At 40.5% G+C, this 21698-nt stretch overlaps 1 protein-coding gene across 2 annotated transcripts in view; it reads left to right on the forward strand.

The window, feature by feature from the left end:
* The first annotated feature begins 15192 nt into the window (after positions 1 to 15192).
* The window catches only part of SULT4A1 (sulfotransferase family 4A member 1), a 33207-nt gene continuing 26701 nt past the window's right edge, over positions 15193 to 21698 (forward strand). For both annotated transcript variants that reach the window (XR_004779312.2, XM_035550943.2), the window contains exon 1: positions 15193 to 15465. Coding sequence is in view for 1 of the 2 variants with exons in the window: in XM_035550943.2 (XP_035406836.1) it covers positions 15297 to 15465 (169 nt within the window). In the remaining variant the exon portion in view is untranslated. The remainder of the gene's footprint in view (positions 15466 to 21698) is intronic.

Below are 21698 nucleotides of genomic sequence, written 5' to 3' on the forward strand. Positions count from 1 at the left end.
CCAACGCATGGAAAACAAAATCCAGAAAAAAATTTACATGGACTTTTTTTTTTTTTTTTAAGCCTTAAGAGGTTTACTCAGTCTCCAGCTAAATATATTTTCATGGAGGTCACCAGTGATGGGTCAACTCAGATTAGTTATAATTCTGTAATTCTTTCAAGGAGCTTGTGGAGACAAGCCACATTTCCTTTTCCATTTCTAAAACACGTGCACATACATGTGCATTTAAATCAGGATGATGGGGGATGCAAGTAGTTTGAAACAGTCTTTAGACAAGTCTAAAGTTACCATCTACTTCATAAAACACAATTTCATGTAATCTACATTCCAAATGCAATGTCCAACAGAAAGAGTACATGGAATGTTTTTTCCCTACAGTTTGATGTGAAGGCCTTAGTGGAAGCTCTTGGTTGTCCAGCTGTTAATCACTCACTGATGAATCTTAAAAGTATAAGAGGTCCAATGTCAGATGAAGGAAACCTGTTGCACACATCTTGCCTAGTATATATCCCAAGCTGCCCAAGCAGTTCATTGATTCTCAGTTGTAGAGAACTCAGCCAGCTCTCAGCCGAGGATCTCAAAACCTTTCAAAATCCAATCAACACCAATATATATATTCCTACAGCTCCTAATCTTGTGAGCTGGCTGCGATGTGTCCCCTAAGGGGATGCATCCATTCCTTTCCTTGTTACCTATTTTTAGCTTTAGTAATCCCAGAACTTTAAGTTCCAGTCTCCTGCTTGATGCCAACTCCATTATATTTTTTTCTGTCCTGAGGAATCAAATCAAAGCTGTCTGTCCTCAGATTATAGCAAACCTCCTGACTGAAGCAATTACTTCAAAGCTAGAAACATATTACTTCCTAGTTCTGAAGAAAGTGTGCACACTTCAGGTTCAGCACCTACGAAAACACCTATGAAAAAGGTGAAAGAAGGAAGTGAAAACTAGATCGCACTGTGATTTCAAGTTGCAGCTAAATGACTAATTCCTCAGATCCCATCACCTTTAAAAATGCCAAGAAACAACTGAATGACTACTTAGCTGTTTTCAAAATAAACCCAAGGAAATTTTTTCAGTATTGCCATCATAGTCACCAGGTAGTGCCAAGTAAATGTTAGACTACAAAATCTTTATTTTCCGCGACAGAATTAATGTGAGGTTGTTTACATTTATGCCAAGATTTTGTCCATTTGGTTTCATGTACTGGGGACTGTCAGTAGCACACAGGCTCTAGGTTAAAGAAACAGAGCCCTGCAGCAGCTATAGGAACCACTTCTATGTTGCATTGTTCCTAATACATATATTTGTTTTTCTTGTAAAGGAATATCTCTTATACCATATAATTAACTTATATACTGCTATTCTGACATCAAGCCTGATTCCCTAATTGAAAATAATTCTCATTGAAGCACTTACTATCAACATCTTTGAGCCTTTTATTTCCTCTTCCCAATAAACTCTCAATTTACAGAAGACTGCAGCTTATCCTCTCCATTTTCTGTTTTGTAAGGCAAAAGAGCAGCTACAGAAGCAATCAAAATAACCAAGAAGCTGGCACAGAAGCAAATAAGCAAGAATGAACATCTGAGGTTGGGTAAAGGAAGGAGATGGGGAAGTAGCTGCTCAAGAGAAAGTATGGTGGAATGGCAGTCTGAAACGGCTTCAGAACAAAAATGGTATGTGTATGTGTATATGTGTAATGCACATAAAACAGCTGCTTCAAGTTTAAGAAACCATCCTAACTCTATCTGAAAATTTTATCTTTTGTTTAAAAAATCCCAATGTCAACTTTAATTAATTTGCAGTTTCCTGAAACGGCAAAATGAGTTAGATTCTCAGAACACTACACATCTTGGCAATGCGACTGCATCTGTCAAATGTCCATTTCATAATTAGAAGAGTACAGGATAAAGAAAGACCAAAGCAGAGTGACCTTTATATCTTGAAACAACTCTTAAAAATAACAGGAAACAGATGATAGAGCAGAGGAGAACACTGCGCTGAGAACACTGCATTGCAGTAGTCATTTTCATAAGTTGAGGCATACATCTGAAGCATATATGAATTTGCAAGTACAATCTACAGAATAACAGAAAAAAACTTGCTGCAGATCATAAGAACCAGTTACATCTCTGAATGTTTTGTAAGACATGTAGCCCATTTTCTGAAATTTCAGCAGTTTGATTTCTAGGTTTCTAAATGCAGATTCAAAGAGCCACAGAATGTTTCCTCTGCATTTGTTATTAATACATGCATGGAAAAGTTCTAACCCTTTTACCTTCCTTTACAGAGAATGAACAAAAAAGCACATCTAAGACCTAAACAGTCAACCACTTCTTGCAAGGTACAAGGAATCACACAAACAGACCTTTGTTGCTTTAGGCTTTACTTGAATCAAAGATTTGGTATGATCTGATGGGCAATGTATCACTACACTTTTACAGGGGGGAAAACATAGTGCTCAAGTATTTAGAGGAGCTAAATTGGCATAGAACATACAAGTGAATGGTGTTACAGTATTTACAGGTAAATGTGTGACAGGTATTCCAGTAACCACCATTGTTTAATTCTGTAGCTTTTCCTTTGTAAGGATAACAACAGTAATCTAGGAAGTAGTTATAACACAGATTAACACAGTCTTGCTCTGAAAGCAGAGTTTACAGACTCAGTAGCTAAAAGGCCCATACATGGGCTATAGGTCTTCTGGTTTCTCAGTTCCAGAAACAGATCTATCAAGACAAATTTTTACTTCCTTTTTTTTTTTTTCTGGCTTCATTTACATGTAACAGTATGGAAAGTAATGCTGGTTTAAGCATGTGAGAAAAAAACAGGTGCAAGAGGACTAAGAAATGGATTTAGCTTGTTGTGAAAGAAAAAACACTCCCATTTAGGTTAGATTTTCAAAATCCATTAGGCTGAATTTCTTGCTAAATGATTGCATGACGATATTCTGACAGCCCCATTTGACACGTGACTGGCTTTTGGAAGTGCAACAATATAATTAAAGGATAGTTTGAACAAGAGTTACAAGGGTTAGGTCACACAGTACCTAGAACTAGTGAGGAAAACAGACTCCCTATTACAGCTAAAGCTCCATTCTTTCATTTGCTTTCTCCTTGCACATATTGCTTACTTTATGAGTCTTTTTTTTTTTTTTTTAAGGAAAAAAACAATGAAAACCATATTTAAATCCAAGACTTCTTCATCCCTGTGACAGGAGAGGTAAAAAGCAATGCAGTTTATGCTCAATATGCATCCCTAGTGTTAAGGCATATGATAGTCACATCTGTACCCTCAACAGGAAACCACCCCACTGAAAAAGAAAGCAGCATCTAAAGTTGCATCAGGCACTACAATTTCAGTCTGTGAATGCAGATTGAATTGTCTGAAATTGCAACACATTTTTTAAATTGCATGGAGTTATACTAGTATTAAGTGAATTCTCTAGCATTGGAAATGATTACCAGATTAAACAAGAGTAGTGGGTACATCCTGATTATTTTTGCAATCAAAAAAGTACTCATTTTGAAACATTCAGGTCTGACTCTGGTAATGACTTTCAGTGCAAACCAAAAAATGAAGAACAAGGACCTGCTACTTAATTTGTAAAATAGCCTGGCCACAAGTTCATGTGATAAATCTACAGAGCAGTTCTCTCTGTCATCCTCTTCTGAAGGCCAATGCTCCCACAGCAAAGTTGTTGAGAGGAGTGGAAGCATACCTTATTTGCTTCAGTGCAAAGTGACTCATTTTAATTTATTTGCTACACAGGCACAAGAGTGACTGAACTAGCCTGGATGACCTAGTAGTAAAATAGATCAGAGGAGAGTTCACATGGTGAACATACATTGCTACGGTGGAAACCTCTTGCTGAGGGGAACAGGAACACTCATCCAAAACATGGCAACTTCCCATCATTTGAAAGATGGCTCTTTCTTCAGGTGGTGGTCACATCAGGAATGAATAAAGAATGACTGATCAAAGATACAGTTCCATTTGAAAAAAATAATTTTGACAAGAATAATGCAGGCTACTTGTTCAGCACAGCCTGTAATGAATGTACAGTGGTGCTCCAGAAATTCTGTACAGGCTATCTACAGTTTTCACTGTTTCATGCTGTAAATACTAAAAAGTTTAAGAAACATGAATGCTTTTTGAATGTATAGCCCTCCATTATGAATAAGAAGTTGAAGCTCAATAATAAATTTGGGCCTATGTGTGAAAGGCAGAGCAGACCTACCCAAAGAGCATCTCCTGCCCAATGATGTACCACCACAGCTGAAGCCCTTACCCTTGTTTCAAAGGAAGGCCTTATGTTCAGCTGCAGTCCAGGACATTAACCTCAGCTTGAGCTTCTGGGGAGGGGAGAGCTGTACTTTGAAAAACTATGGCTGAGCAAGGAAACAGTAAGGACTTGAGCAAATTCACTGTTGTTAAAGCTTCCCTTTTCCTAATGACTGTTACAAAAAAAAAAAAAAAAGCAAAAAAAGCAAACGAGCTGCTGTAAAGCATAAAATGATGTGCATGTCAATGCCAATTGCACCTCACTACCTCATAGTAATATGAATTTCACAGCGGCAATATGAAAAATTAAGGCACTTCACCTTGGTATTTAGAGACTTACAGAACAAATTTCTCCATAGCATGCTAGCTTGAATAACCAGGGTTAAGAAGCTCATGTCATTCTATTTCTGACTCTGAAAGATTCAGAAGAGAAGACCCTTGGATTTGGTTTTGCAATTAGGGAAAACCTCTCTCCAAATCACCCATCATAGCCATCTGCCACTGCCTGTCAGAATGCTTGTTACTGATTTAGTATTACTGGCTTGGAGCTACGTTGTCCAGGAGATTTATCTGTACTAACAGCAATTGAAAGCCCTTTGTATTCATCTGCACATAGTTCCTTCAAGGCTGTCTTACTTCATGTTGATTTTTCATGCATATCCAAAGAAATCACTTTTACCACCTGTCTCAAAGCAGTGAGAAAGATTCAGTGACAGCTTATTCATCTTGATTTCTATCTGCTATTTAATACTTTGAGTAGAGCATCTTCAATTACATATAGAATGTCTGCAGTTGTGATCTGAGCTGTATTTGTTAGGACTCTATTTAGTGTAATTCAAGACATTCAGTTTGAGGAACTCTATCATGATTTTTAATAGAACTAAAAAAAAATAATTAAAATTATAAAAAGCATTACCTGGAGAGCCCTAGAGCTGTGTATTAAGTCCCGACCTGCTCAGAATCAGGTCACTAAAACACACAAGAATCCCCAGCACTCTGTTTGCCCAGTACCAGGGGAAAGAAGACAGACTCCTGGGATACACTTCTGAAATTTTTCTTGCTCCTAGCCCAAAGAATTTTCTAGTTCACATCATCCACAGAAAGCATGGGAGTCCATTCTTACCTAGTCTATAATCTGATGACTAGGCCACAATCCAAGGAGGTGGATGATGGGGATTTGAACATCTCACAAATGTGTTTTGCATTTTGTTTACCAAGACCCTCATTCAGATTTCTTCAGCGTAAGCACAAGAAAGGCTCATCTGCAAGAAAATCAGATGCTTCTTAGGCTTAATGTAGTAGCTTTAGATGGCATCAGAACACAGGCAGACTCACACACCTTGCCTTCTACTCCTCAAACAGCTTCCTGCACAAACCACATGAGGTACTGGACATAACCAGAATAGCTTGAAGTATGAGGTCAGACTCCCAAACCTGTTAATACAGAACTTCTTGGGCAACAGCTTCTTTACCAGCCTCTTTCCCTAGCAATTGTCCTCTGTGGCAGTCTTTGATACGAACAAGTTTAAATTCCATTTTGCCCAGCCACATAGCTGAAGGTTGAACAACCATGAAACATTGCGAGTTAGTTTGTGCTGGAAAGAACTTCGCACTGAACATATTCTGGTAAACATACTCTTACATTTAGCTCTGAAGAGGCTGCTGTAAGTGAGGAGGCTTTGGCAAATCCATCATAAAGACTCCTGAGACAAATGCATTCAGTGTATTTCATAAGTAGGGAAAGAAGAGGTTGAAGAACTTGAGTTGAAAAGTCAAGTAAATTAGAGCAAAACTGAGGTTAGAAATTAAGAGTTCCTTTTACCAGCCATGTGCTTAAAATTCAGGAAAATACTATGTCTCCTGGAATATAACTGATTTGTATTGTTTCTCTTTCTAGAAATTGTCTACATCCCTAATTCGTATGATAGAGTTCCACAGAAACTAGTGAGATAAAAGTTTAAGCATTTAAATTGAAGTTTGTTTGTTTGTTTTTTAAACCCAGCACCTGTGCTTTCTTAGTCCTCAGCACCTAAACAATGATAATAAAGGTAGTTAGGAAGAATACCAGGTTGCTATATTCCAAAGGCTCTAAATTATACCTAACAGCTAGGCTTGCTCCTGACAGTAATGCACAGTGTTCAGAAAAACATAGATCTACTTGTCAGTAAAATTAAGAAGTCCTGTTGAGTCATATTACACCTGTACAGATGACATTCTTGAAACACTGTAACCTCTGCCTTCACTAAAGGTCCATCTCCACCAGAGATGACTGTAGCCATTTGCGGAAGACATTACATCTGAACTATTTACAGGTGATTTCATGACACAGCTGATGATACATCCAGTGTTATCATGATACCACCAACATGCCAGCAGATACTGCGCTGTAGTCCTTGTGACTCTTTGGTCTGAAGAACCATATTGCTAGCTGTAAGTATTAGGATGAGGTTGTAGGCGAAGATGGTTTGCAACCAAAATCTCTGAGCTTTGCAATAGTCAACATGTGGATTTAGAAGCTGAAAGATGAGCTATTTCATTTCCAAATCTGCCTGTGATCTAAACAGTGCCATTGAAAAAAAATAAAAAATCAGCCTGCTCATCCATTCATATATCACTTCAGAATTTGTGGGGCAGAGTGGCTTTGAAGCCTGGCATATAGCCATGTACAGTTTGTTAGTCTCCATTACATACACCTGGCCACAATCAGGCCACCATGAATTAATGCTGCTAGTGTTAGAGAACCAGTCATGGCATCTCTTACACACGGAAGGTTGCCAGGTTTGTGTAGTTATTCATAGGAACCTGTGGGTTCTTCCCCCTGTGCCTTACACAATCCATGCAGGCACTGCTCACAGCTTGTCCTGCTCCCTGAGGAACAGATTCTTTGTGGTAGTAAGAAAGGAAGAGCCTAGCTTCTGCTTCCTGCTCCACAAAGGCCTTCAGGGAGTGCACTTTGCAGGAGATGCAACAGAGGATCAGAAAGGAGATGTCATGAAATGTCTACTGCCACTCACACAAGCTGCCTTAGCAAAGCACAGGGGAAGCCCAGCATACGGTTTCCTCATGTGCTAGCAGCTGTTCTATCTGTTGTTATTTACATAATTGTAGTTCAAACAACTGTACGAGAAAATATTTTCCTCCTTTTAGCAGCATATGCTTGCTGCTGCACCAATGCCTGGAACAACTGTGAGGAAGATTTACTTTGCCCTGTGTTCACCATGCAGCAAGGTAACAGTCCACACCTGCAACTTGTACTCTCTAGTGTGAACTCTAGTATGAACATTTCTGAGCAACTATCTTTCCTCCAGGCACCTGTCACATTTCCTTCTGCCTTTTCAAGTTCTTTCCAAATGCCATTTCCCTGCTGTTGAGCTTCCTGCTAGAATCTACCAGCCCCCTTTCCTCAAATTAGCTGCAGAAGCAGCAATTTGGTAGGTCTCCAGGATATTTAGCCCTGTAGAGGTTGTCATCCCAGACCGCCTAGAATTAGAGAAGAGGAAATAAAAATAGTCCCTTACAAATCATCTTTCTCTGCTATGCACCTATGAACCAAACGAGTGACTAGAAAACAGCTCAGGAGACAAAATTTGGCCTCAGGCAACAAAAAGCAATGCTGCCTCTGAGGATGGGAAAGTAGTACTCTAGGTGTATGATTAAGTCATATATGGTACTACCTGTTTTTTTTTCTTGAGAATGTGAGATGTTCAGCTGAGAACAGTGCTGCATGGAGGCACTGTTGTATCTAAAGTTTGCAGGTAATACGTATCAGGCCTCACCTGCCCCAAAGATGCTGATCAAAGAGAAGGAAGGAGGATTTTTCATCAATTCTAGTCTCTAAGAGCTACGTTCTGTTTTCTACTACACCACAAACAGGCTGTCTACATGATAGATGTGTTTTGTTGCTATTTAGCGTCCCACATATGAAATGAAACTACCCCAGGATTGAATCCTTACCCCAGCAGTTAATAAGCAAGAATATTTGAGAGAACCATGTGAACCAGTTGCTCAGTGTCCCAGAGAAAGGTTCTCATCACACTCCCTGAGGTGTATGTTTTGCAGCTGAGGTGATTTAAGTTACAATACCAGACTCTCTGGGAAAGCCTTTGAGAATGAATCTAACCTTGACAACCATCATAGGTACACGCTCACACACAGAATATAAAGTAGAGCAACAAGACAGTGACTTGACAGAGGGACTGTCAGGACTGAGACCAACAGCAACTATTTTCTTGGTCATTAGTTAACTTGACAAATCCATTCTGAAGTAGTAGATGACTAGTTAAGTGTGTATGTATGTGATACATGTATGTATGAAAATACAGAATACTATGTCAGTTGTGTCAGGACATTACTGTTATCAATTTCTACTCAAGTTTGCACATTTTAATGCCTTTATTAACTCACCAATGCAATAAAGTAACGGTGCACATGGTCATTTTAAATGTATAAATAGCCATATTGATGATGATGGGGATTATGTAATTCAAGTCACATGTGCTCCACTGTATGCATCTACAGTCCTAGTCAACATCAGACTAGTTCAATTTGAGATCACATTACTATATCATTCCATTTTTACCTTCTTTCAGGCCCTATGTGTGGTCTCCCACTTCCCACCACCCTCAGTTTGTCTTACATTTGAGACCTTTAATGCTCCTGACTACAGCAGGGTGTCACACCATGCCATCACCAACTTGCAAGCAACTTTGCACATTCATTTCAGCACCCAGATTCTTCCATCCCTATCTCGTAAGTCACTTCTGTTCTTCCTACACTGACTACTTTCATATTGCCTTTCTCTGGTCATCCTGTTTCTTCCCTGTCATCCAAGCTTGCTCACCCCAGTAGCAGAGATCAGTTTCTCTATTTTTATGCCTTCTCCTCAATCTAATACATACCTTCTTCCCTTTCTTTTCCCACTAATTCACTAAGAAATGAGGTAGAAAGCTGACTCTCAGCTGTGCATACCCATTTTTGTTTTCTGTGTTGATGTGAGGCAGTATCTGTAATTAACGTGTAGTGGAGACTGTTCTTCACCTCTCTGAACTCATGTAAGACTGTGGAGGATGACATTCACTGCTTTCTGAGGTACATAGTCTAAACCCCAATCAACACCTGTTTTGACGATTAAAGCAACTCTGGACGTTCCTGAGAAGTCCAGGTGGGCAACTCCCTTCTTTGCTATGGCCTTCTTTTTGATATCTGTATCCTCAATGTGAAAATGACTACACAGGAAGAGCAGACAATTCCCTTTAACACATCTTTTCAACTTTCTAGTCTAGAGCTAGATTTATTAAGCTCTAGTTGCTTAGACACTCATCAGATATCAGAGTGGTTTTATGGAAGTGCCTAAAGGGTAGGGATTGCAAAGCACAGTGCAGAGTTCCTCATCCACTACCATCCCAAGCTTTCAAATCCACACAGTTGCTTAGCTGTAAGCAGAAAGCTGAGCTGTTGCCTGAGAGCACTGAAACTTCCCTGTATCACTACACAAACCTGACTATACCACCGCCTGGCTTGTGTGGAGTCAGCTCAAATTTGTCTTTTCATTTACACATGCTCCCAGTTAACTGCACTTGACATTCTGCAGCTGTTTGAATAGCAGAAAACTGATATGAAAGCATGCACTATGAAGTCCATTCAGGAACTCATAGGGTCTTATGTGTTTAAGTTCTGTGATTTGAAGATTAGCCATCATATCTCTAAGCCAATGTTTAGATATGAAAAAAATCTAATATACTTTTAGAAGCATAAAACATATGAAAATGTTCTTATTAATTCTCATCAGGAACAACAGCAACTGTGCCATTTCTAGAACAGATTGCTTTGAGAAATAACTTCTCCAGCTAAATTCAGAAGCATTCAGAAAGGAAAGTAAATCTGAGACCCTAGCTCTAAAGCAGCCATATCCAGTTCACTGCTTATTTGGCTACCGTTTCTGTGGGGTTACAACCGTAAATACAAGAAATCCTGTAGATCTGTAGTGTTGGATCACTGGAGATGTTCAAATCTGGTCCTTCAAAAGTAAAGCAATTTTATAAGATATAGATACACTACCCTTACTATGCCAAGATAGTGAAACTAGTATACCCAAAGGCTACTCAGTTGTCTGCCTCTCCTAATACACTGAGAATTAAGAAATAGTTACCATAAGAATACAGTGAAAGCCACATTAATTGCTGTCTTGAAATGATCATCTACCTCCCGTGCCCTCATCTTGCTAAAGAGACTATTTATCCCCAAACCATGTCTTCAACTTTAATAATGCCATAAGTAAGTAACAAGCATAATAATAATTAAGCATCAATGATAGCCTTGTTATATGTTGATATCAGATTATACTTTCTCCCACGAACAAATATGACCAACTGTTGCTGTCCCCCTTTATAGGGAGGCTGATGGAAGCTAAAGGTGGTGAAGCTACACATCCACGTTCACCTATGGAAGTACCAAGAGCTTGCAATAGAGTTTAGATTCCTATGTCCCAGGCCAGCACTGTGCCTACAAGGCCATTTGGCTTCCAAGAAGATTTCCAGTGAAAGATAGAGCATGTTAAGTTAGAAATCTGCTTTTCCTTATGGCTCAGTCCCAGACAAACATTTGTGCCTCAAAAATAATCCCTAATGGTCATTTTTTGAAAAAAAATTATGTTAAAAACAGCTCCAAGCTCAAAATTCTGGGAGGATGGAATACAGCTGGAAATATGCTGATAGCTAAAGTGATCTACAGCCCACTGGGGAAGTATTTACAGTGTGGCTAGTTGAGGCATGCTAGATATCCCATACTGTCTTGCCTGGTGGAATTATCATTGCATAATTTATGTGATGTGATGATGCTGGTTTACGAAATTCCCATTCTGACCTTTCAGGAAAGGAAAGCCATTAATATGCAGTGTCGACTTGTTTCCTGCTCATCATCTTCTCATGTGATCTTTGCTTTGACTCACCCAAAATACTGGTGCACCTCTTCCATTTGTACTTTTGAAGTGATCCCACAGCATGATGATTGGTTTTAGTCACTTGCCTTTTGTCTCCCTGTCCTCATTTCAAGCTTAATGCATATGACGCATCAGCAAAGTGATCACATGCTTTCTTACACTGTTTAAGCTGGCAGTAAGACAGGCTCCTATTGTCTACATGTCTTCCTACATGGCCTTCTGGGAAGTATAGTGCTAAGAATAAAGATTACGCATGAAGTCTACCAGTATTCATGATACAAGCCTGCTAACTTTGAAACTCTCCATATTATAATTTTAGAAGCATTTTAAATTTGTAAAAAGTATAAAAATAAAAAATGCTATGTTGCAAGGACCTGCCTCAGTGAAACATCAGAAGGTGACTTGCAATACTTCTGAATTTAATGCTGAGTGGTCTTCCACAACCTGGGACACTGAGCAACGGTCTCTTTCAAGTATCAGCTATGAACACTTAACAAATACAAACCCTCGCATTCTGACTGTATTGAACAGGATTACATCAGGGAAATGTATGCTTTGCATCAATCTTGTCTCCTAGAAAGACCTTGAATCTTGCACTTGGATAATAATAAGAGATCCCTTCAGATAGCGCTTGAGTACTTGCACTGTTTTAGAGGTGGGAATTTAAGCACAGGGAGACTTTGTTAATGTTATGCAGAAAAGAGATACAATTCCTTAGGGTCCTGGCTGAGGCCCGAGTGTTCACTCTTCATGGGGTACCAGAGACAAAACCCAAGACAGTGAGTGACGATCAATGGCTTATTCCTCAGCCCCATTCACTAAAATAACTAGGATGCTGGACTAGGACTGTGTGCTTGAAGGTCACATTGCTCTCACTCATATATGGGCTGAGACTGTAAGAAACATTCCTGAAAGTTCATGTGTATTCCCTGAACAAACAAGCACCTCTCAGAAAGCAAGGTTTTATAAACATCACATACTTGTGATAGCATTTATAGGTTTCAGGTCTAAAACTGAACAGTAGTTGGCACCTCAACATGTGGGAGCGGTCTAGCTTCCTCTGAACCCTTTCCTTCTGAATAAGCTCATCTCTCCAACCCTGATGCGGGTTGCTGTTACAATGGTTTAATAAAAAGGTAAGGCAGAACATTGCCAAGTTTATCTTTTCATCAGATAGATTTTTGAAAGAACTATTTGTGTCTGCAACAGTATACGCACATCTTGAGACGGGAATGTTCTTTACAATAGTTTCATCTGATAAGTATGCAAATCTGATAGCAAAGACAAGGACATCTAACTCTTCGGGAGCACAAAGGTTACAGAAGTGCTTTTTGTAGTGACAGAACACATAAATACAGACATACCTAAAGAGCATAGGAACAGTTAATCTGTTTCTAGGCTTGAATCCTGCTTCCTCTGATCTTAAAATGAAAACTTTTCCCTAAAGTCAGCATTTCATTTTTCTTCTAGGATCTTCTTTTCCAAGTCTTATCCAAGTTTTATACAGAGGGTGGTCCAGTGACTTCTAGTGACAGTCTTTCAAACATCCTGTAGTCCAGTAGTCTGAATTCCCAGCAAGTCTGGTGCACATCTCATACATCAGACCTTGGTAAGCGCTGGGCAGGTGATCTGTATACCTGCAGCAAATCCAGTATGTTGAATATTCACATGCATACATCGGCTGTGCAATTGGTGCACTATAGGTCCAACGTGTCTACATTAGGATTCACCGTACCTGATCTTTGCAAGGGCAGTTAATCCATGACAGCCAATTTCTCATCCCCATTGGGCTCCAATTGCTCTTTCATTCGAAACAGAAGGTAAGTGAAAGCATTCAGTGCTAGAAGGATGCTCCAATTATTGCTGTATCCCTTGTGGTAATGTCTGCTGGGCTTTTTGCTCTACATAAAGGAATTCCACCCCAAGACACATGTGGACAACTCCTATTAACTTAAAGGGAAAACAGAAACACAGTTTTTCTATTGTCAGGATGGCTCCCTCCACGTGATATATGCAGCAAGGTCTGTGTGAACACCTGAGGGCTAAGTTAGGAATTCTAGAAGCAAAATTAAATCAATAAATAGCAGCAGAGTCTAGAATTCAAGTCTTTGTCTATTTTGTTGGGGTTTGAAGTTATCACTGATACAATTTAATGATTTTAAGCATCAGAAAACATTAATAAATCTTGCCTTGATGGTTATCTAGAAAACCCCACAATTCAGCTTCCCATAGAAAATTGCAGCTTTGAACTACTTTTTTTTTTTTTTTAAGCAATGGAAGAATAAAAAGAAAAGAGACCACTTGAAACACCATTGGGAAGAAAATAAGAAGCACCAGCCCCAGAATACCAGTTATTTCTAAGTTTACAATATTATCTTGAAATATAGAATGCCAACCACCCAGCTCCTTGGATTCTCCAATCTTGTTAACCCACCTTTCACAAATATGTATTTCTTTATTTAAGCTGGAAAAGTTCTTTTAGATTTCTAGAGAGAATTTTGACTTTGGTATCTTGAAGGAACAGTTTCAAAACTAACCTTGGCATCACAGGGACTTAAACACGTTTTATCAACTTCTAGAGCAGTTCTTACTAGTCAAAACACTCCAGGGTGAATTACTCTAAGTGTGTATATATATATATATATGTATATATATATATATACACACACGCACATATATGTATACATTATATATATTAAACTGACCCACTTCTACAAATTATTTTCATTCAAGGGAGAGATTTTCTTTTTTTTTGGATAATAGCTTTTTGTGAACTCTTCCTACCTGCTCCACCTATAGTTTTAATGCCTGTAGTTTAGTAGTGGCAAGAACAAGTAAACTACAGTAAAGATACTGATTTCTACTTAATAACAGATGGAACTATAAAGGCTCAAAGTAGTTACTGCTCTGAGCTGTTTGTATTGTTGTTTTCGTTGAGGTTCCTGAGGTTGTAGTAGGGACAGTTTGACAACTTCCATCTGGTTGCTGTTCACAATTTAGTGCATTAACTTGAAGTTAGCTATATTTTACTCCCTCAGAAACGTATTTGTTATGCAATTGCACCCTCCTCCCCTAATTTCCTGTTTCTTCATGATTTTTTTGGAAGTTTATACTTATTGTAGACACTTTGTATCTGAAGCTTTCAAAGAATGTTATACTTTAACATCATTTTAGAAGCATACACACAGCCAAACAACCATTAAAAGAAGCAAATAAAAATTCTTTACTAACCTTCCTGGAACTAACAGAGGCCTAAGTCTATCAAACTGCTGGCTTTTCATCCATACCAGGCAAAACAGCTAAAATTCTCCTGATTTCTTTAATATAAAGAGAGTTTAACTGGGGGGTAGACCTTTTATACTTTTCTGTCAGGTGCCAGCAGGCCTTAAATACCCTGAACAGCAGCACCTGGGTGCTAACCTACAGGCTCAGGGAGGGAAATGCTATTTAAGCTCTGGCCCAAGCATCAGCTGAGGTGTTAGGAACTGTGTGGATGGGGCTGCCCGTCAGGGTAGGGGTGAAGTGGGAGCTGATAATGGCTGTATCTTTATCAGGCAGTACCAGCAGTGCTGGTAGTAAGCTGTGCTGTAGGGAGCGAGTCAGAAAGGGCTTTGCTGGGGGCAGCTGTGCCTGCTGGGGCAGGATCAGGCTGGAGCCAGTATGCAGCACCCCCCTGGGCTGCTGCCCTACAGAGCTGGCACCTAAGGAGCGGGAAAAGGGATGCAGGATGAAGACTGTGCTGTGTAAGAAACAATTCTGGGGCTCAGCCTGGGCAGTACGAGGAATGCAAACGGACAGCCGCTTCTCTGAGGTCTGCCTCCCCGACAAGGGGGACGGCCTGCACCCTGCCAGCGGCACAGGGCTGACGGGACCCCCCCATCCCCCTGTGCGGCCCCGCGGCCGGCGCTTGGCGGCCGTTGGCGGCGCCGCGCATGACATCAGCGCGCGCTCCCGCTCCCCCTTTCGCCGGGCGTGCGCGGGGGCGGGGCCTGGTCCTCGCTTTGCCCGCTGCCGCCAGGCGCTCCCGCACCTCCCTCCCCCCCGGTCACTTCCATCTCTGCCAGCCAGGGCGAGGATGGCGGAGAGCGAGGCTGAGACCCCCAGCACGCCGGGGGAGTTCGAGAGCAAGTACTTCGAGTACAATGGCGTGCGGCTGCCGCCCTTCTGCCGGGGGAAGATGGAGGAGATCGCCAACTTCCCGGTGAGGGACAGCGACGTCTGGATCGTCACCTATCCTAAGTCAGGTAGGCGGGCACCAGCCCCCCGGGGACGTGTGCCCGGGCACTCTGCGCTGCCGCCGGCACGGCCCCACGCCGCCGGGGCGTCTGCTGCCAGCTCCGGGATTCCCGTGCAGAAACGGCTAAAAGTGGTGCGGGGGGATGCGGTGCTGCCCTCACGGAGGCGGAAATATGGTAGCTCGGCGAGGCGGCCGAGCAAACCAGCAGCAAACACAACGGCTTCTTGCTGAAGCCCTTTCTTGAGTGAGGTTTTTTCCTGGTAACAGGATGATCGCTTTCTAGAAAATTCAAAGTCCACTGGAGATAACAGATGTTAGCTCTGTAAATGCCCTTGTGAAATGTTTCAGTATCACAGCTTACTGACTAGCTCTTATTATTTTGCTTTACGAAGGGTTCTTTGCTGTTTCTCCTCAGTCTGCTGCCTCACAAATACATTTTCAAAAAAGCAACATCTGTTACGATGCCATTTCTCAAGGAGTTTTAAATATCTTCACTTTTTTTAACATTTGGTTAAAAATTATGCTATTAAAGACAAGCTAGAGCTTGACAGATGCATGCATTAGAGAGGATAGGGCTAGTTTGTAGGCTGGCAAATGGCCCCCAGAATGCTAGGACTAGGACAAGGTAACAGCATCCTTATTGTTCTTGTAAAGACTTATATAGCGTACAGGAAGCACACAATTTAATTCTTTCAGTTTTAAGACTTTATTTTGTGAATCTGTGCACCTCTGTTAGTACAGCACCCCAACCTTGCACTGACAAACTGCTAAATATCCACACCTAACCTCAGTTTCTAGCAGCCAGGCACAAAATAGCTGTAATACATCACCTGGGAATAATTTAGCTTTGATGGCTATACAGTTGGCCATGGAAAGCCAACTTGCATAATCATGTATAATTTGCTATTATTTTGTGAATATAGTAGGTCCCTCAGGACCCCAGCTGAGGTCAGTGACAAGCAACTGCTCACTTACAAAGCTAGAGGCAGTGCTTTACTATAGGAGAGTTTAATAACAGTGTGAAAGCTGAGGAAAAGGGAGGTGGAGAACTAGAGCACCAAAGCTGGAGGTACAGAGTTGTGTGGAGGAACTGGAGGGGCAGCCTCACCTTGCGATAAAATAGGTGCCATAGTATTTTACTTGCTAGGACAGAGTATATTTATGATGGGTCTTGAGTCTGTTCTTGTCATGGGAATAGGCTTTAAAACACAATCATAATGTCTGCAAGCTCCAGGAGGCAACAGTCCACCTTCAGGTGGCCTGAGGTCTTCTGAAACCCATGGAACTTGTTTTGTCCACTGATCCTACATGGCTTATGGCTTGGTGCCTTATTTAGGGTTTCTGAATCAACTGTGAAAGGGTTTGCTGACTAGGGACAGGCCTGTCACTAGAAATTAGACAACCCAAATATGGTTTCCATGGATTTACCCAAGGCCCTAGAGGAAGTCTACATCAAAGCCAGAAACTGAATCCAGAACCACATGCTCTTCTCCGTTACCTTAACTACAGCTTCATCCTCCTGTCTCTCAACAGCATTGACAGATTTTTCTGTTAACTGGAGCTGATCAGAATTCTCATAATGGAAGAAAGTAGTTTTACAAAACATGTTTCATGCACAAAATATAGTTAATAGGGATGAAATACCTCAGCATTCTTGGGGAATCTTCAAATGTAAAACATGCTTGGGACCCACTTACCTAATTTCTGTTAATAAATTACATTTGAACAAAATTTCAAGAGTATTTTTGACAACAGAAATTTAGGAAGAGAAAAATACAGTAATTTCAGATAGGTTTAATGGAAAACTTTTATGAAAGTAAATCATGTTCATTGTTTCACCACCTTTCCATCTGTTCAAATTGTGGAAGAAATACACAAACAAGCCCTTCTGCTAGATGTGAGAGAGGCAAGAGTTTCTAGCTCCTACTGAGCCCTGTACCATAACTTAATATCAAAAGGCTCTATCAGTAGCTTTTGACTGTGTGTTGGCTTATCTGGCAAAGAAAATATACAAGTGGCTTATGGTCTATGTTTCCGGGGGGTGGGGTGGGGGTGTCAGGACTGCTTCAGTATTCCTAGTGACTGATGTAGAAGTATGTATGCCATTTTGAAGACATGCTCTGTGATGCTGCTGCTCTAAACATGAGATGGAGACATTGCTTGGAAATAGTTACGGATATTGACAAGTTGGGAGTGATCCAGGAAAAAGCTGGTCCAATAATGGTAGAAAACTGAATGTACCAGTGGCCTTACTGGGAGTAATGTAATAAGCCTAATGGAAGATGACTCTGTTTTAATGTGATTTCCACTGATGGGTGCTTAAATAATGATACTGCCTACATCTTTAATCCTAACACCTGCATCCAATCAATGGTAACAACTTCTGGTAGCTGCTGGAGTGGGATGAGCTTGTGCCTAAAACCCAGAGACCCATTTAAACAGACATATGTAAATATGTCAGTGTGCATGTATGCTTTTACATATGTATATATTAGGACTGTAATTACAGAAACCCTTTTTGTCATGGTACATGACTTAAAATCAGGTGGGCTTCTGCTCTGTTGAAAAGATCAAGTCACAGGTTTCATTTTTCATGCAAGTTTGTAGTGTAGAATGGGCAGGCTGAGCAGGGTGTAATGAGATTTATGGTAACTGCAAGTGTATAGTAATACTATTCTATATAGCATTAAATAATTGGAGCCCACACAACAGGTTGCTTCACAGATGAGATGCAGTGTTACAGAGGTACAATGTGCTTCCTCTCTAATAACTTTCCTGGAACCCTCTCATACTGTGGGGGTTTTGTACCCTACTTGAAAATTAAAATTCTTCTCTATGAATGTAATAAACTACAGAATTAATGAACAAGCAAATTCTTTCATGGTATTTCCTCAGTCACCATGCCAAGAGTTAGACTGTCTGTTAATTAAGGTCAACGATTTCAGTGGAATTAAATCAGCACCTAAAGTATAGTACTGACTCCAAGTTCACTTAGGTATTTTGCTGTGGCTTATGATGCTAACCCTTGACTGTAGATCTTTGTTTGCTTTAATCATAACTGATGTGCAGTGGCAAGCTTTCTTAATATCCTCTTGTACCTGTTCCGCATCAGTGTGCATTTTATGTTCCTGGGTCAAAGCCCACAAATTAATGCCTTTTTGTAAAACTGGTAATTTGTTAAAGTGAGCTATTTACATTAATAGCAGAGTTGTCTCTCCAGTTTTGATTATTTTGCCAAATGTTCCGGAGTTCTGTGTGGGAAAATGTCAGTTGCTGGGCAAGTATCAGCTTTAAGTCCAGTCAGTTCTTGAGAACTCTTGCTCTTCTGTCATCTTGTCCGCTGTGAAATGTGAGTGCTGGATATGGACTTCAGCTGTCTGTAGGTCTGTCTTTTTATAGACAACATTTTGAATTTTTCTTGCAGCATTGAATTTCAGTAACTACCCAATAGTTTGTAGGGAATATGATGGCTGACTTTAGGCCTTAGGCTTAATGAAGTACCAACAGTAAATTTGCACATCAGTTCAAGGACAGCTTTCCTGTGTGTACATTCATTGAGTTCTCATCTTTCAAATTCTTTCTTAACACTTACCTTCAGTCATGTATGAAATGAACTGGAGAAGGTTCGTTTGAGTTTGCCATTATTTTATTTGCATAAAAGATTCTGTATGTACAGAAGAAAGTCTTGCTTCTCATTGTACCTGCTGATAAAGTGCATTATACGCATCATGGGTTTTGTGCCTCCTCCTGTTGTATATACCTCTCCGACTGCAGGCACGCCAGTCTCTTATCCTCTTCTATTTCCAGTGCTCCTGAATCTAACACCTCTTTCTGGGACAGTGATATCCCTCCCATCCTCCCTTCCCTGGCCGGGAGGAGCTCTGTTTATTGTTCTGTCCATCCCCTTTCCCTGCCACGTGCTGGGGCTCTGTCTACATTCTTCCATTTCCCTTGTAGTGTAATCTGTTATTCTTTCCATGTGCCTCATGTTTTTTTTCATTGTAGGGAAAACAGTTCTTTGATCCTTTGATGGTTAGAGCAGTGGAAGAAGCTTCTGGGCTGTGAACCAGACATAGAAATTTCAGTGTAACCCCCACTTTCCTTGCTTGTCTGATTTTCCTCTTAAAATCAACAGCCTTCTGTTAATCAACATCTAGAATATTATTTGTATCAGACCCAGCACTCACGCTGCTACACTTCAGGCAAAGGGAGGCTTGAACCATTGGGGATGGAGATTCATGTGCTTTTCTTTGGCTGTGAAATTCATTCAGGGACTTATTATTTCTAGGCAGTTGTTTTTTTCCCTTCACCTTCTGATCAGTTTCAATTGTCTGTGGGACTATATTATAAAATACAGTGGAAAAATGTCTTTAATAAATATACTGTAAAAAATTATACCAAATGACTGTGTCTCCTGTGGAAGTTGTGCTTTGTCTTCTCCAATCCCATCCTTCTTGTTGTCCTCAGATTATGTGATTTCTTGGCAGGGATGTTACACTTAACTAGCAAGGCTGGTTTCTGGTTCAGGTCTTTGAATGTTACTGTACTGCATAATAATACCCTTCAATATAAAGAGCATTATTGCTTGGTTAGGTTTACATGGCTGCACATGAGCTGTGCTTGTAGGGGTGTCCTGCACTCTGCAGACATCTAGCTCACTAGCTAATGTATCTGCAGTGACCTGACATAGCAATCAGTGAGTAGGTTGCAGGTCTGCACAGAGCTGCGGTGATTGTATTATGTCAGGGAATCAGAGTGTTTGTGTCCTCTTACCTGCCCATTAGCATACCCCAGCTGTGGCTTGGTAAGTTGTACTTTTTTGAGGTACCCATGTTGCTGCCTCGCTGGCTAACGCATTCCAGTTGCCCCTGCATAATGTGGCAGACTGATAAGCCTGAGCACAAGGAATCAGATTCTTCACACTGACCCAGACATACACAGGGCCAACACTGCTGACAGTCCTGATTTGTGCAGACATAAACGAGAGGAGAATCAGGCTGAAAGGTTGCCCAAGGATGTGCCCAGTCTGTGGGAGTTTCTGGGCTGGGAGCTGTCAGACAGCGAAGAGTCAGCTGCAGTGGGTGGCAGAGGTTTACCCTGGTTAATAGCAGGTTTAAGAAAGCCTTATGCTGTTGGAGTAAGGCTCCTCAGGGAACAAGGGCGTCCACGTGGATGTTTTGTGTATTAAGTTGGTTGATTTGCCTTAATTTCCAGTGTTCTCATAAGGAACTCTTCCCAAGAGTTTTGTTGTTATATTTTGACAACAGTTTCTTATCTTGCAGAATAGCCACATTCTGCTATTCTGGATTTATAATCCTATTCTCTATGCAGGATTTTGGTCACTTGAGTTTAATCAGTTTGTTTTAAATTGGTTTATGTTTTAAGAGGGAATTCAAGTGTTACTGGCCCAGAGACATGACTTGAGAAGTCATGAGGTTGGCTTAAAAATCGAGAGATTTTTACACAAAATACATTTGGGATTTTTTTCCTTTGTCCTCTGTTTTGTGAGGCAATATTATGCATGCTTACAAGCTCTTTCCTGTGACTTACAACAATACCATGCCTATGTTAGTTTCATGAACAAGTTAATATTTTGGAAGTCAGAATGGTGGTACTTACTATTTCTCTCTTCCAATCCCATCATATTTTTTCAGTTTCTCCTTATCTTAAGTAATTTGTAAAGCTCAGATATCCAACATCTTTAATGCGGTATGAATGTGCTTCAGTTCTATTCCAGCTAGTCAGAAAGAATGGACTTCTTGCGCAAACAAAAAGGAGTCAGCAAACTGCATTGGGTGATGGAGAAGTGTTCTGTGAACTGTCATTATAGGGACTGATATATAGGGTACATTTGAATTTGATTTCATGCTCTTGGTTTTTGGTGACTGAAGCCTTATTCTTTCCAACAATTAAAAGAGTAAGTACACTGCTTCTTAAGCTCACTCCATTGAGGACCACCCAGGTGCAGGAAAGCAAGACCAATACACAATTATTTGTAGGGGTCAGGGCCATTGGGTTCCTGCGCTTTGAAAACCCTTTTGAAATGGGATTATCTTTTGTTTTATTTGTATATAGCTCATAATATCATCTGGTATTGACTCAGTCCTAACTATTACTAGGCAAAGAAATTATAAATAAAAATGTCAAATAATAAGGAATTGAAGACAATGAGATGTTTGCCACTGATGCATTTGACTTGATTTCAGTGGGAGTAGAATTGAATAGGTCCTTACACGCGTA

The sequence above is a fragment of the Cygnus atratus genome, chromosome 1 (genome assembly GCF_013377495.2).
Source record: "Cygnus atratus isolate AKBS03 ecotype Queensland, Australia chromosome 1, CAtr_DNAZoo_HiC_assembly, whole genome shotgun sequence".
NCBI classification, from domain to species: Eukaryota; Metazoa; Chordata; class Aves; order Anseriformes; family Anatidae; genus Cygnus; species Cygnus atratus.